The sequence below is a fragment of the Pinus tabuliformis genome, chromosome 4_1, assembly GCF_031772625.1.
Source record: "Pinus tabuliformis cultivar Carrire ecotype Pingquan chromosome 4_1, CPIR1, whole genome shotgun sequence".
NCBI lineage: Eukaryota > Viridiplantae > Streptophyta > Pinopsida > Pinales > Pinaceae > Pinus > Pinus tabuliformis.
The window spans coordinates 784,740,467-784,757,072 of NC_142303.1; the positions used below are offsets into that span (position 1 = coordinate 784,740,467).

Sequence of the window (16,606 nt, forward strand, 5' to 3'; positions counted from 1 at the left end):
ACCCAAGGGTTAATACTAAAACCCCAAGGTATTGTGAACCCAAGGGACTAATATTATAAATCCAAGGTATATAAATCATTGGATGACCATGATTTACATTGAACCTAAAAGATTAATATTATAAACCTATGAATAATATCATACCCCAGGAATATGAATCCTTAGATTAATATACCCAAGGGAATAATAAGCCCAAGGCATAAATACTAAAAACCCAAGGGAATATAAACCCTCGGGTTTTTAGTATTAATCCCTTGGGTTTATTATCACTCAAGTTTATATTATTCCCTTAGGTTTATAATCTTTTCGGGTTTTAGTATTAACCCCTTGGGTTTATGATATCAATCCCTAGGTTTTATTAATATAAGGGTTCGTATTTATATTACGTTATTTAAAATTAAATAGTAATAAATAACATTTAATATCAAATTATTATTATTATAAATAAATAATTATTATCAAGAAATAAATATTATATAGAAATAAATATTATTACTTATAATGATAATAATAATATTTTTATTGCAATAGTTTTTTTGAATTATTATTTATGTTGTGAAATATTTATCAACGGTAGATACAAATGAAGAAGTCTTTGGCTATATCAACCACATTAATATTTTTAATGTGGTTGTGCTAGTCTAATATTGGATCCCCTTTGAAACATTGATTTGATGATAAAGTTTCATATCTTCATACGAGGGGTGGAAAGCTCCACGTAAATAGTTAGATTTGCAAGGATGTGCTACTCCCAATTAGAGACATAGCTAAAACTATATCCCGATTTAGAATCTAAGAAAAAAAATTAACATGACAACAAACACCCCCTTTGATAATACTGATGCAAGATATTGGGGCTAAGATCTAGAAGGCTTGAATGCCTAGAGAGGAGGAGAGAAAATATAAAATCTACCAAGAAACTATGCCCAAGATAATATAGTGAAAATCTAAATCTTTATTAAATGGGAAGGAAAACACTGTTACATCTACATCATGGAACATTGACTGTCCATTTGAAAGGTGAGGCCCATTATTTATGGAATTTTTGGTTCCTCCTTGAGTTACATCATTTAATATCATGGGCAAATACCTTAGGTGGATACAACTTCCCACTCATATCACCACCTGTGTACAATTCTTGCAAGTTACATGATGAGTTTTTTTTGCAGTGGCTTCAAGCCTTGTTGAGCCGAGAGGATTGAACCAAAAGGCTCATTCTACAACCCAGTATGAGGGGGATGTGTAAGTATGTTCGTCCACCCATAAAGTTCATATTTTCCCATTTAAAATAAAATAAATTATGCTCTAAATATAAAAATAATGTTATCTATAATTTTAAAAAAATGAATATGTTGTAAAGTAATTAGAAGTAAAAAAAAATGTGTGAATAAGATGTTTAAACCTTATGCTTTTCAAAAATATTTCAACAAGAGATTTAAATAAACTATTTGAAGATCTATGTTAACTAATTTATGTCGATATCAACTTCATATATATCTATATATATAAAAGAAATTGTTAAAATAAAATATAATAATGTTGTATATAAAATATTATTCAATGTGGTTATCAATAAAATATTTTAATACAAATTAATATTGACATGTACTTAAAAATATATCAATAAAATAAATAAAATAAAAAAGCAATTTTAATTTGGGCTGATAAAATGTCTTCATGTACATGTCATGTAAAATATTTTAATGGCAATTATGTATATATCATGAAAATAATAAGTTTCTATAGTTAAAATGTTTATTTGGTACTATATATACTATATATAGTATTCAAATTTAAAATTTAAATAATAAAAAATTACAAATTGCATTTTGCACTCTAAATAAGTTTGCACGTGAAGAAATTTGATCCCTCTCGACTCATGTTAGACCCATACTTAAGATGAATCTATGTTGGTTATTATTGAGTTTGAGCAATGCCTATCAAGAATTGAAACATGTATATGTTGGAAAAGTTGTTATTGATGTCAAAGGTGTGAAAAATACCTTGAGGAGAGTTCTGGGGATAGAGAAGACTATTATGGAATCGTTTCTACAACATGCTAAGAGGATATGAATCAAATGCAAAGTGAAGAGACTAGAGCCTTATCTCATGTGAAGGAAATCACTGAGTATTTTCATTTTGCTGCAACAAATAAGGAAGCACACCCCTTTTCGTATTTTTGTGATTGTACGAGACTTATTAACATACTAGATTAAGTTTGTAAAGAAGTTGGCAGGATGCAGAAGCAGAATCCTGCAACTTGAGTTATGACGAAAGCATGCCAATTGTCTATCTTCGATAACAATTTGATACATCACTCTGTTGGAGACACGATTGCCATTACACCAAAACCCGCAAGTGTTAGTAAACAGACACATCGCTAGATTTAAGCACATGCCACGAAACACACGGGAGCGTTGGATCAACACCGCCATTAACGGGGAGCACAACAATCTCCCCCCTCAACGCGAGCCAGGTGTGTTTCAAACTCGAGACCTTTGGCTCTGATACCACTTGTTGGAGTCATGATTGTCATTACACCAAAACCCGCAGGTGTTAGTAAACAGACACATCGCTAGATTTAAGCACATGCCACGAAACACACGGGAGTGTTGGATCAACACCGCCATTAACGGGAAGCACAACACACTCAACAACCCCTTGTGACTCTTCTATCACAAAGGATCAAGTAATAGGTTGACCTCCAATTCATTTGTACAAGAGGAACTCTCTCGACCCCCTTCCTAAACCTTCCAAATAAAATCGAGTAAAAGGTGTCGTGGCAAGAATTTTTGTGTAGATGGGGTGGCCATTTGTAGAAAAGTGAACATGAATGCCTATGGATCCTATGATTATCTTGCTCAAGATTTGGAGAATATGTTTCAACGAACCATTAATACATTTGATAAGGAGTTTTACATGGGTGTAGTAGATTACTGATATCAGTGTTTGGGTGAAGTTAACTACAATGTTTCTCATCTGATTTCGTAAATGTGAAACTCACCAAGACATGGGCAGTTCATTTACAGTAGTTTGGTTCCTATGGGAATTTCTCCAGTTAACACCTGAAAGTGGAAATGATTTAGCAATACATCAAAATATAATTTAACTAGGTTGCACTAGGTTGAATGGCCTTCAAATTTCAATTATTATAATCTATTTCGTTGTTATGCCTTTGATGTGGTTTATTATATCTACTTGATACAGAGCATATATGAGGAATGTTATTATATCCTTCCAATATGTATGAGATCATTGTCTCGGAAATTTCCATAAGAACTATGCATGTAAGAATGACTGCACATGGGATAGATTTAGAGTTAGTTGGTAGAGAGACCATTGAATTTCTAGTTGCAGAGACATGCATTGAGATTGAGAAAGGTGACAGGTTGACAAGAGATGATGTGGGTGAGGAAAAATTCTCTCAATAAGCAACCTTTGATCAATTCTTTTTTATGTATGGAGGTCCTAAGCAACTTGAGGAACTAGAAGCATGTGTTAAATTGGAAGCTTTGGGACATGGTATATAGTTTCCTTGTAAATCTGCCTAAAAATGTGGGACCAAAATGATGCACACAAAGCCTGTAATAGAATACTCCAGAAGTTAGTACCCTTGTAATTGAATATGAGGATGAAGAGAAGATAAATGACAATCCTAGAAGTTGAGGATTGTGTTCCTAGAAAGTTTCAGGAGACTTAATTGAGTTTGTTTGTTTCTAGGTATGGGAACACCATTGAAGCTTATGTGAATATATTGGTGTATGTTGTACACAAAAATCCTAAGACATAATGGATGTATTTTGAGTGTGAACCCATTTTCGACGATGAATTGGAGATACAACATATTCCTAAGGACCAAAACCCATGTTCCGAGTCTGACAGCAAGGAGGATATTTCCCTGGATATTCACACTATTGATGATGTTGAGAAACAACACTACTCAGGCTTCCCAGGATTGGAAGCAAATCAACTTTTGGCCATGAATTATGATGTTAGCACTAACTTGACGGTATATGGCAGACCTGCTGATGTTTTTGACCAGATATTGGTCAAGGAACATGCACGTGATTAGGACCAATCAGTATTTGTGACATATTATCAACATCATGTAAACAAACCATGCTTGTCATGGAGCTCTAATTACAGTGACAGAATGTTCAGCATGGGTTTTGGTAACTATCTCAAGGCCGAAGCTTGGGATGATAATATTGAAGTCGATGATGGTTTTGATGGTAATATTCCTCGCCTCCCAAAAAATGGATTTGTACAACCATTTAAGATTAAAATATGTGATAAAATTCACAAAAGTAGTAATGAAGATAGGAGAAACGAGTTAGTTGAGAAATAATCACATGGTGAGAAACAAGTTGGTTGAGAAATAATCACATGGCATGGTTTATGCACTCATTAGAGTTGTCTTATGTCACTCTATTGTTGAATTTGTTTTATCTTGATTTTAAAATTTGGAAAAATGTGAAACAAAGGGGTGGAAAACCAAATCACTTCAAATCCCTGCATTGGAATATAAAGAGACAATAATTTATAAAAATATGTATTTTTGGAATGTAGAGTTTCCAATTAATTCACATTGTTGAGAGACCTAGTTCGACACTTGCCCAACAAAAGAGAGAAAGAGGAACTAAAGTGAAAAATAGATTTGAGATAGAGAAAATGAGACAAACAGTTGAAAAGGAGCAGTGACATAGTACATAACTAAGCTAAAGAGAAGGAAGAATTCAAATTTAAAGACTAGGTAAGCCAGTAAAGTAAATTTTTAGTCTATCAGGAGATTGATGTCTCATTTTAGGTAGTAGCCTAAAAAAGAACAGGTTGGAGAATGTAAGGAGCGGGAATAGGTGCTTCCAGATTGTAGCCTACAAAAGAAAAGAGAGGTTGAAGCCTCTTGTAGGTAGAAGCCTACAAAAATTGATGTAAGAAGTGGAAGTGGGTGTTTCCATCAAGTTTTAGCTTGCAAAATAAAAGAGGTTGAAGATTTTTGTAGGTGGCTACCTACAAAATCTGATTTAAAAAGGGAGTGAGTATTTGCACTTGCATCACAACAATAAAATTATTGGTTTTCTCCCTTTATGGGTTTCCACTTATCTTTTGGTGTCTACATGTGTTGCTTGTGTGTTTTTTTTGAATTCATAGTTAATTGTTGAATGCCTATATTACTCTGCTAATTGTTAAATAAAAGGTTAAAAGGTTGTTAAAATAATTTTAAATTGTTGATTGTTGAAAAGACATAATTATTTATTCACCCCTCCCTCTCAGTAATTGTCTAGTTTCCAGCAATTGGTATCAGAGTCGATTCCTTTTGGTACAACCTAACAACTGGAATTTATATCCCAGGAACACAAATGGCAAGATCAAGAACGAAAGCCTCCTAACCCTCGAAAGAAATATCCACCCTCCACCCCCCTCGTGATGAATTCAGAAGTCAATCAAGTTGGAAAGGCTCCCTTGTTTGATGGAACAAAGTATGTATCATGGAGCTCAAGAATGTAGTTCTATTTTATGGCCTTAGGATATGATGTCTTGGATTTAGTAGTTACAAAGTACACGACCTCAAAAAATCCATTAATAGAAGCAACTGCAAAAGATTCAAGGGAAAACAACACAAAAGCATTGAAAGCCATCTTGAATGACCTATCAAATTCTAAGAGTCAAAGTGGGACAATGCTCATCAGCCAAGGAGTTTCGGAAAAAGCTTCAAGATATCTACATGGAGAAATGCTCTCTCGTGACCATAGAATCAGAACATGTAGATCAAAAATACAAAGATGATGACGAAAACACTGAAAGCAAGGGAGACTTCGAAGGTGAAGTTGGTCTTGAAGGGGAACTAATGAGTGCTCTAAAAGAAATAGAAAGGCTCAACAAAGAAAACAACGAGCTTGAAAATCATATATAAGACACTCGAGAAAAGAATCATGACCTTGAAGGATTTTTCCTTGAAGACCCAACTTGAATAAGAAAGAAGAGTCGAATAAGTAATGAAAATCAAAATGTAGAAGAAAGAAGAGGATTGCAAAAAGTGTGAGAAAAGTTGTCTCACTAAGGGTTGAGGTAAACAAGCTCAATAAAAATTTGAAAAGCACACAAGTATTAGATGACATCCTTAGTCGTTAGATATCACCATGTGACAAAGCGGGAATTGGTTACACGGGTGAGGCAAGCTCCAAGTTTCCAAAGGTTAAGTCTGAAGAAAAACCGAAAGCCATCATCCTTCGAAAGTCAAATCATAGCAAAATCTTGAAGGATGAAAGTATTGCTAGTCCAAAAAGTTATGCAAATGCTCTCAAGTGATCCATACACAACACAAGCAACAGTAAGGATCTGCAAAATATTAAACCTCCTCCAAGAGAGAACAACTTCAGAAGATCATCAAAAGAGTGCCACTCATCAAGGTACCCAAGGATATTCTCCAGTTATTGTCATTCATGCACTAATTTTGGTCATAAAGCACGAGACTGTAGAGCATACTACATAAATGATTATGAAAGTTATCATCAAAATCCTAGTATTAAGTTTGCAAGCAGACAAGTCAGAATCCCTAATGGCTATGACAGCAAAAATTACAACTCAGTTGCTCCATTATTCAAGTTCAATATAGAATGTTATCAATGTCAAAATTTTGGACATATAGCACGAGACTGTAGAAGTGGCATGAAGAGGGCTCCTAAGTAAATCAAAGAACAAAAGTTTTCTGAAAATCCTACAAAAATTTGGAGAAGAAAACAAGTTGAACTAGGAAATGAACATGCCTTGAAGGTTCAAGGCACTTGTTTAGGTTACTGACCAGTCATGTGCATAAGGCAGAATCTATGGTTCCTTAATTTATATGTCATGTGCCTAAGGCAGAATCTATGGTTCCTTAATCTTTATAAATTGAGATTTTGCCTAAGTAGTTTGAAAGAGCTCTACATTGTGCACAAGGGAAGACCCATCCTGCATATAAGGAACATATATTGAACCCATGACTTGATAGTCCATTTGAGAGCCAAAGTAGTTATTACTTGCAAGAAAATGACATGGAGGAAGCATTGAGGCGTATTGCATAATGTTGAATTTACTATAGAGTAGCTCTTTACCAAACCCTAAGAAATAGGCACAAGAATATGATGAACTTTCCCAATCTCTTGTCTTGTCAATGGGTTAAGACAATACCAATGAAAAAGAAAGAGGGGTCTCTTATGTTGAGGATATCTTAATTACACGTATGAATCTGTTGCAAAGAACAGATTTGATTGCTTTTTATAATTGAAATGACTGGAATCAAAGCAAAGGCTTGTTCCCTTTCTTATTAAACAACTAAATCTTTGTAAGGTGGATGGATTTTAAAAACACACTAGTCCATTATCAATGGACAAGATGGTGTAGAGAATGACAAAGATCATGACTAGTGCTAAACAACTCTATGAATAGAAAAGGCTCCTTTGAGTATAAACATTCCACCTTTTTAAAAATTCCATGATGGTGTCCACCTTCACACACTAAATCCAAATGTTGGATATCAATCATTCTAGCTTACATAATATGGTTCATGGGAATACGAGGAATGTCCAATTTGGATCAAATCAAGAAGAATTTGATAGCCGACGTAGGAAATATACTTGGGGAGAATCTGGTGCGGCAAAGATGTGTAATATGCATTGTAAAGCACAATGTCGGGGACACCTTTATTTAATGAATGATAATTGAATAAGTATTACTATGATGACTCTCGGCATGAGACAAGAAATATTACAGTCGGGGGGAGCCTTGGAGTGTGAATCATGAGATTAATGAGTAAGCACGCTCAGAAATCTCCAATGGCCACAATAGAGGCATACTAATCTTACGGGGAGTTGAGATTGTAACTAAGACAAAGAGAGAATAGAAACAATGCATTCACATAGAGTCACAGTCACAGACGCATATATTCTGGTATTGCATTAATGACAATCACAAGAATAGTAGCAACACTCACCACCACAAAGACAAGTCATAATAAACAGATCAAAAGGAGAAGCAGTGTTTGCACGAGAAGTGATAAAATACCAATCTCGAAAGCCTCCAACGTGATATATCAGAGCATAATATGGAAAGTTACATAAATTGCACCATAATCTGTGGAACTGTGGCATGAACTAGAGGATAATTTTATGTTACATGAACTGGAAAATACTTTTATGTTACATATTATAATCGATACCATTACCAATATATATCGTTACATACTCAGGAGCACTATTCGTTGACAAATTTCACACCATTACACAGTCTGGCGGTCAATGTTACATAGGTTGGACTATATGTTAAATTTATGCTTTGTCCTCAATCGACTGCAATATGCCTAATTGACAGTGTCACATAGTAGTGGAAGTGTTACATCGTCTGCAAAAGCATTAACAGTATGCATTACATACTAAGCATAGCAATCAGATGTGTTATTGTAGTATAAGATAGGAAAATATAAAATGGAGTATGCAGTAGCAGAAGACAGGGTTAGCTTCTACCAAATCAGAGGAATCCCAAACCTTGAGAACGCATTCGATGGCGTCCACTGTGTTAGCAGATGGTGTTCGATGTTCGTTATGTACCAAAAGGTTGCAGAAACTTAGTCCAAGTAGGTCGAGGAAGAAAGTGATGACAAGTTGAAGGAAAGTGATACAGAGGACTCCAAGGCTACTACTGCAGAGAAAAAACTTGCATCTCTTGTTTATACTTTGTTGCAGCATTATAAAGAAGCCATTGCAAAAAATGATGATGCATGAGTTTCTGATATAGAGGTATAGCTTCAGGCTATTGAGGATGAAAAGATTGCTTTCTCAAAGCTGTTTGTAAATTTAATAGAAGAGGAATCACTAGCAAAGGACAAGTTACTACGTCTAAATATAGATTTCGACAATTTTAGGAAGACAGCGAAAAAAGAACAACTAAGATTGGCATCTAACATTCAAGGTGACGTTATTGAAAGTATGTTGCCTATGGTGAACAATTTTGAAAGAGCCAAAACACAGATTAAGCCTTACAAACAAAGGGGGTATAAAATCAATACCATGGTATTTATAAACAGTTCGTAGAAATCATGAAAGGATTTAAATTATGTTAAGGTGGTCGACACGGTTGAATAACCATTTGATCCCATGCTACATGAAGCAATTATGCGTGAGGATTCTACATTATTTGAAGAAGGCATAATTATTGAAGAATTCAGGAGAGGATTTATTCTTGGTGACAAGCTTTTGCGCCCTGCTATGGTTAAAGTGTCAGCAGGACCAGGTCCTGCAAAAGCTGCAGAAGATTGTGAAAATGTTGCAGAACATTCTGCTAAATCAGCTGAAGAATGCAAGGAAACAACAAAGGATGCTAATGCATCAGATTCTTCTGATGTCTCAGAAGAGAGAGAGGCATAATGCTTTGCTGCTCAAATTTGGGCCTCAAAGTTTACACAAAGTCTGTTTGAGTTGCTGAGCCTTCCCTATTGTAAATGGCAAGCAGACAACATGGTTGAGGTATTTTATTTTCTCTAATGATAGCAGTTGGTCTGTGGCCACTGGCCATTTGTTGTATTAGATAGAAGCTCCTCTCCATAATTTAATATATGGTTGCAACTTGCATGTTCTATTGGAGATGTTAAATGCTTTGGATCCTTATGCGAGAATAAACTTGAATATCAAAGGGGGAGAAAATAACAAATTTAGAAATCGACCCCTTGCCATTGATGTCAAAGGAGGTGGTAATAAACAAACATTGCAAATGGTGTTCGTCCAAGGGAAATAAGGAGAAATAACTCAAGACCAAATCAGCAAAGCAAGCAAGAGACCCTCTCATTTCAATGAAAAAGCAATGTTCAGTGTTGACATCAATGCCAAAGGGTGAGATTGTTGGTAGAGTTGCCAATGATGTCAAAAGTGTGAGGTACCTTGACATAGTTCGATTTTGAGGAGAGTTCTGAGAATAGAGAAGACCATTATAGAACAAATTTATGGCATTGTTTCTGCAATAGGATGAAGAGGGATCTTTCAAATGCAAAGTGAAGAGACTAGAGCCTTATCTCAGGTGAAGGAAATCACTGAATATTTTCATTGTGATGCACCAAAGAAGGAAGCACACCCCTTTTCGTATTTTTGTGATTGTATGAGACTTATGAGCACATTGGATTAAGTTTGTAAAGAAGTTGGTAGGATGTAGAAGCAAAATCCTCCAACCTCCTCTCAGAAAGGACTTTTGTAACTTTAGCTATGATGAAGCATACCAATTGTCTAGCTTCTATCACAATTTGATAGATCACTACTCCTTATGACTCCTCTATCATAGAGGATCAAGTGGTAGGTTGGCATCCAATTCGGTTGTAGAGGAGGAACTCTCTCAGTTCCCTTCCTAAACCTTCCATAGAAAATCGACAAGAAGGCCTGCCATGGCAGGAAGCTTTGTGCAGGGCTAGGGAATTTCATTGTATGTCAAGGTGAGCATGGATGGTGTGCCCATTAGTAGAAAAGTGGACATGAATGCATATGGATCCTATAAGTCTCTTACTTAAGATTTGGAGAATATGTCTCAACGAACCACTATGACAATCGATGAGGAGTTTTATGTGGGTGTAGTAGATTATTGATATTAAACAAATTTATCGATCAAACAAGAAATATTACCTCAGAATGAGAACTCTAGCCAAAAATCCCCAAAAAAACATAAAAAAAAAACAGCGTGAAAATGAAAAGTGTTGATACTGAAATAACGTTTTTTTTTCGGTAAATTTTCAACATTTTTTAAAAATGTACGTAAAAGCCAATAAAAGCCAATTTTTTTTGTGCGACAAACACCCTGAAAACGAAAAGTGTTGATGCTGGAATAACGTTTTTTTTTCGGTAAATTGTCAACATTTTTAAAAATGGAAGTAAAAGCCAATTTTTTTTGTGCAAAAAACACCCTGAAAATGAAAAGTGTTGATGTTGGAATAACATATTTTTTTCGAGTTAAATTTTCAACATTTTTTAATAATGACGTTAAAAATAAAATGTCATGACTCTGAAAAACCTTAAAATTCCAAGGATTTTCAAGCACGGCATTCAAGATAAAATATCACATCTTTGAAAAGTTTTAAATTCCAACGATTTTCAAACATGACATTAAAGATAAAATATCACGTCTTTGAAAAACCTTAAAATTCCAACAATTTTCAGCGATGGTGCTAAAGAAAAAATACTTTAATTGTTTTCAACCATAACATTAAAGATAAAATATAATGACTTAGAAAAACCTTAAAATTTTGACAACTTTTCAACCATGCAATTAAAACCAAAGATTGTGACTACAAAAAACCTTAAATTTTCAACATATTTCAATTATGGCATTATGGAAAAAAAATTATGATTAAAAAAATTGCAAAATGAACACCTAAACGAAAAAGTAATTATACCAAAAGTAATTTCTTTTTTAAATGTTAAAAGTATAGCAATTTTAAAATCTTAGCTTAAGACAACTTGACACATTGTAACAAAAAATTAAAAATCAACCATCAAATTGACATGCAGTGTAGGCAAATTTGACCCATTGTAATGAAAACTTAAAGACCAACCATGAAATTGACACATTGTGGAGACAGACTTGATCCATTATAACGAAAACTTTAAAATCAACTATCAAATTGACACATAATGGGATCGGGTTGCTAGTCGAGCATCGACACGTACCCTAGAGAAAAAATAAATAAAACAAAATAGTAAATAAATATATACGTAAATAAAAATGAAAAATACAAAAGAAAACAAAATTTTAAACATGAAAAAAAAAAAGATAAAAAAAAAAAAAAACACAAAAAATTAAAAAATAATAACAAGTAATAAAACATAAAATTAGAAAACATGGCCCAAAAAAAATGAAAATATATATATATATATATAGATTAAAAAAAAACAAACAAACAAACAAAATGTAGGGGGGATGAACGAGCGCGGGCGCTGAGGGGTTTTGATGGCGGGTCTAGGGTTTGAAGCAGGTAACATGTGTTTTGGACGATGTTCATGGCAGTGAGGTGTTTTAGCTCCGTGACCTGTTAGCATCGGGGTTTGCACAAAAGGGGTTTCTAACTTTTTTACTTTTTCATAACTCCATTGTAACCACACCAGTTTTGGCGGGCAATGGTTAGAAACCGGTTCCAGGGTTTTGCCATGGGTTTATGTTAGTTTGGATTATGGAGGTTTTTAAGACTCAAACAGGGCACAAACTGTTTGGTTTTTAGCGGTCACCAATCGGAGTCAACGCTTGTCGGGGGGGCTCTTGACTTTGCCTCTGGGAACAGTTATCCTGGTTACTCAAATGGTGTTTTTCATGTATGGATGAAGAACTTCTAGACTACTCTTCTGACACCATGGACCCATCACAAATCTGGGTCGAAGACAAACACTTGTCGAGAGGAAGGATTTCACCAGAACAAATCTCGCCACCGGACGCTCAGGTTGTCGTTTTCTCCTCGGTTATGGAGGATATGGAGGTAACCCTACAAGGGTTAGGGTTTACACAACTGGACACCGCGGTGACTGAAGGCTTGCTCAACCTGGGAGAGGTATCGGAAGTGCCCTTTCTGAATATCCCTTCGCCATCTGAGTTGTTTTCCTGGGCGCATGAACGACAGGGTACTGAGAATGTTCTAGAATGCACGGGGGTGGTAGTGGGAGGTGTGGGTGGAACAACAGTAGACAAACAGTTGGGTTTGAACTAGGCCTGTAGCGCACCTGCAGTATCCGCAGATGATTTCCCACCTCCAATTTTTGCATCCACTGCTCGCACATTGGGGTGTTTCAATGGTATCTCCAGGTAGGAACTAAGGCCTGAGGAAAACAGAGCCTCTGACTCTGATGACAATCCCTAAGGGGAAGGCGAGCAACATCCCTTAAACTTGAAAATCAGACCTGGAGGTGGGGGGGAAATCAAAGTCCTCAAAGGTTTGAGAGAGGGGTTGGCTTCTAGTTTTCAGTGAAGGTATCACTATGGCCCAAGCGGGGCTTACCGAGAGCATTGTTCTGGTGGGCAAGGTCCGGGGCCACAATTATAAACCTTCCCGCTTAAAGAGGTGGAAAGCAAAGATCTGGGGTCATCTGATGGAACAACTTCCTGCGGTGCTCTCCATGTCTAGGGGTTGGTTTTCCCTCATATTCCCGTAACCAAAACTTGTCACCTGGGTTTTGACTCGATATTGGCATATAGAGATGACGTTGGTTCTACTAAAGAGATGGTCGCCCCTCTTCGATCCGGAGAAGGAAAACATGGGGTCAGGGCTGATTTGGGTGCGACTTCCTGGACTCCCTCTGCAATTCTGGGTAGAGGAAATTTTTAAGTGCATTGGAGATGACCTCGGTGTTTATCTGGACCATGACAGATCATATCAAGAAACTAGATGCCTGGCCATTGCCAGAATTCTGGTGCATTTGGACACCCGTGAGGGTTTGGTGGAGAGCTACCGGCTTCAGATGGACGAGATTGTAAGGTGGCAGATACTAGATTATGAAGGCATTCCTTTCCGCTGTAGGCGATGCCATGAGGTTGGTCACCTCTACAAATACTATCCTTTGATAACGGGGAAAAAGCTGGAACCCCCACTAATGTATGTATCTACGAGCACCCAAACAAGCGTGGAGGCAGACTGTTCACCAGTGGTGCACACAGAGGAATGGTGCTGAGGTGGTGACTCAACAGACAGACTCTTGGACATCTGAGGTGTCAGTCACCCGATCACGATCAAGGGGCATTGAATATTTTTCGGGTACTCTTCCTCCCTCCTCTCTTGTTTCTCAGGATTGTATGTTATCTGGCATTGCATTATCATCTGTGTTTGTTTCGGGTTCGGACACTGGGGATAGAAATCTATGTTTTATTAATTGTCATGTGGCTACCGCTCCTCCCCGACCTTACAGCTAGACCCTCTCCCTTTGGCCTCTAGGGATGGCTCGATTTCTAGTGGTTCTCTCTTATATAACTTGAGATCCTTACCCCTTCCCGAAACCCTTTCTTTTGGACTAGATGAGGACCCTCTCCCTTCCAAGCCCTTGAAACTTCCTAGGGGTAGACACTCTCATTTATCTAAAGCCATCATACGGGATAATATTGAGGTGGCATCAGGCATTCAGACTCCTATTGATCAGGTTCTTAGAACAAAAGGAAACCCTGACAAGGTTACCCCATGAAGTGCCTCTCTTTCAACTGCAAGGGTTTGGCCAGCCCAGATAAAAAATTGGCACTAAAGAGGCTGTGTCTATTGGAGCGTTTGGATGTTTTATTTCTACAAGAGACACTCGATGATGGGGCCTCCATCAACAATTTCTTACTGAAATTTCTCCCGGAATGGAAATTTCATTATTTGGATGTTAGGGGGAGATCGGGAGGTTTTGTTTTGGGGCTCAACAAAAAGTCTATAAGGGTGGAAAACATCGCGGGGGGTGTGGGTGAGGGTTTTCTGGGTGCTAACATCTTTTCCCCTGATATCAATATGCCCCTCAGACTCATAAACATCTATGGACCTTATCACAACAAGGAGGTTTTTTGGGATAGACTGTTGAATGCTGATTTCATGCAGGCTGAAAATTTGATCATTGGAGGTGACCTAAATTTCTCATTAGGGCATACAAATGGGAAACATGGCTGAAGCTGACCCCATAATGACCTTCTTTGAATTATTGATGGATTCCCATGATCTCTTGAGCATAGATTCAGCAAATATTGTGCCGACTTGGAGGAACAGAAGAATGGGGGAGGATGCACTGGCTAGAAGACTGGATCGTTTTTTTATTAGGGCTACTATGTTAGCTAGGTTGGATTGAATCCATCAATGGGTGGGATCGGGGGGCTTATCCGACCACTCCCCTATTTTCATGGAGATTATGGAATCCAACCATAAACCAAACTCCCCTTTCAAATTTAATGCTACTTGGCTCGCTGAAGCTGATTTTCATAAATTAGTACTGGAGACCTGGACACACTGTGGTTTAGACAACCGTTCCTCCCCGGCTGAAGTAATCGCATGTAACTTGGCCCGTTTAAAATCTAAAACCATCAGTTGGGCAAGAGAAAAGAAGCAAAAGGATGAGGTCGACTTACTGAGGATTGAAGGGGTCCTTAAGCAAATGGAAAACTCAGGGATTTCAAGCTACACAAACTCTGAATCAAAGGATCAGCTGATCAAATTGGAAACTGAAAAGATTTGTCTTCTGAGACAGAAAGAGGAGTCTTGGCGCTTAAAGAGCAGAGTGATTTGGCTAAAGGCGGGGGATGAGAACTCAAAGTTCTTCCAACAATACGCCAGGGGGAGGAAAAATACTAATACTATCTGGGCTCTGCAGGATCAGACTGGCAGGGAGGCTAGCACTTTCAACCAGCTAGCAGATATGGGCATCAGACATTTCTCTCATATATTCAAGGTGCCAAGGGAAGCCTCCATAGCTGAGATCTTCTGAATTGCTGAAGTTTTTCCTAGATTTGTAGAGGCTGAAGAGGCGGCGACCCTAAATGAGCCAGTATCGTTAGGGGAAATGGAAGTTGCTTTGAAATGTTTCAAAAGAGATAAGAGTTTGGGCCCGGATGGGTGGCCTATGGAATTCTACATTACATTTCTTGATCTCATTGGGCCTGACCTCCTATTGGCCATTGAGGATTGCAGACTTTCTAGCCAGATGTATGAGGGCTTCAACTCGACTTTTCTGGCCCTTATCCCAAAAGTTGATAATCCTCTATCTTTTGATGACTATCGGCCTATTTCCCTCTGCAACTGTATTTACAAACTTATCTCCAAAATTATTGTTATGCACCTTAAACCCTTCTTGTCCAAGATGATCTCCAAGGAACAGTTTTCTTTCCTCAACCATAGATAGATTCATGAAGCCATAGGGACTGCACAGGAAGGACTCCACTCGATAAAAAAAAAGAACAACAAGTCTATCATCCTCAAAATTGATCTTTCAAAATCTTTTGATCGTGCAATTTGGTCATACCTTCAGCTTATCCTTACTCATATCGGCTTCCCTCATATTTTCATTAATTGGATCATGTGTTGCTTCACTTCTGCATCCTTTAGCATCCTAATCAATGGGGCTGCATCCGGTTTTTTCCATGCTGAGACAGGGATGCCCTTTATCCCCTTTGTTATTTATTTTGATCATGGAAGGATTAAGTAGACTGTTAATAAATGCTCATGCAGAAGGATCTCTGGGAGGGTAAGGATATCCGATGTGTCTTATCTCTCACATCTATTGTTTGTAGATGATGTACTTATTTTTTTAAATGGTTCATTCTGTGACACCACCTGTTTCAAGAAAAATCTATCATTGTTTTGCAAAGCTACATGTATGGAGCCCAATTACAAAAAATATACCATCGTTTTAGTGTCTTGCCTCCCAAATGAGGAAATATATGCTTTACAGCAATTTGATTTCATCAGACAAGAGCTGGAGACTAGTCTCAAATACCTTGGTTTCAGGCTCAAGCAAAATGGATACCGTATCATTAATTGGTCATGGCTCATTGCAAAAATTGAAGGTCGTATAAATATTTGGCAGCAAAGATGGATCTCCAGGGCTGGGAGACTCACCTTGATTAAATATGTGATGGAGGCCATTCCGGTTTACTG

General features: G+C 37.2%; 2 protein-coding genes across 2 annotated transcripts; both read left to right on the forward strand.

Moving 5' to 3' along the window:
* Window positions 1–13,196: 13,196 nt before the first annotated feature.
* On the forward strand, window positions 13,197–13,667 carry LOC149178519 (uncharacterized). The gene has a single exon (XM_089422124.1). It carries the CDS (start codon window positions 13,197–13,199, stop codon window positions 13,665–13,667), a length of 471 nt encoding a protein of 156 aa, XP_089278250.1.
* Window positions 13,668–14,864: 1,197 nt separating this feature from the next.
* Window positions 14,865–15,437, forward strand: LOC149178520 (uncharacterized). Its single transcript, XM_089422125.1, has one exon. The coding sequence runs from the start codon at window positions 14,865–14,867 to the stop codon at window positions 15,435–15,437; it is 573 nt and encodes a 190-aa protein (XP_089278251.1).
* The last annotated feature ends 1,169 nt before the right edge of the window (window positions 15,438–16,606 follow it).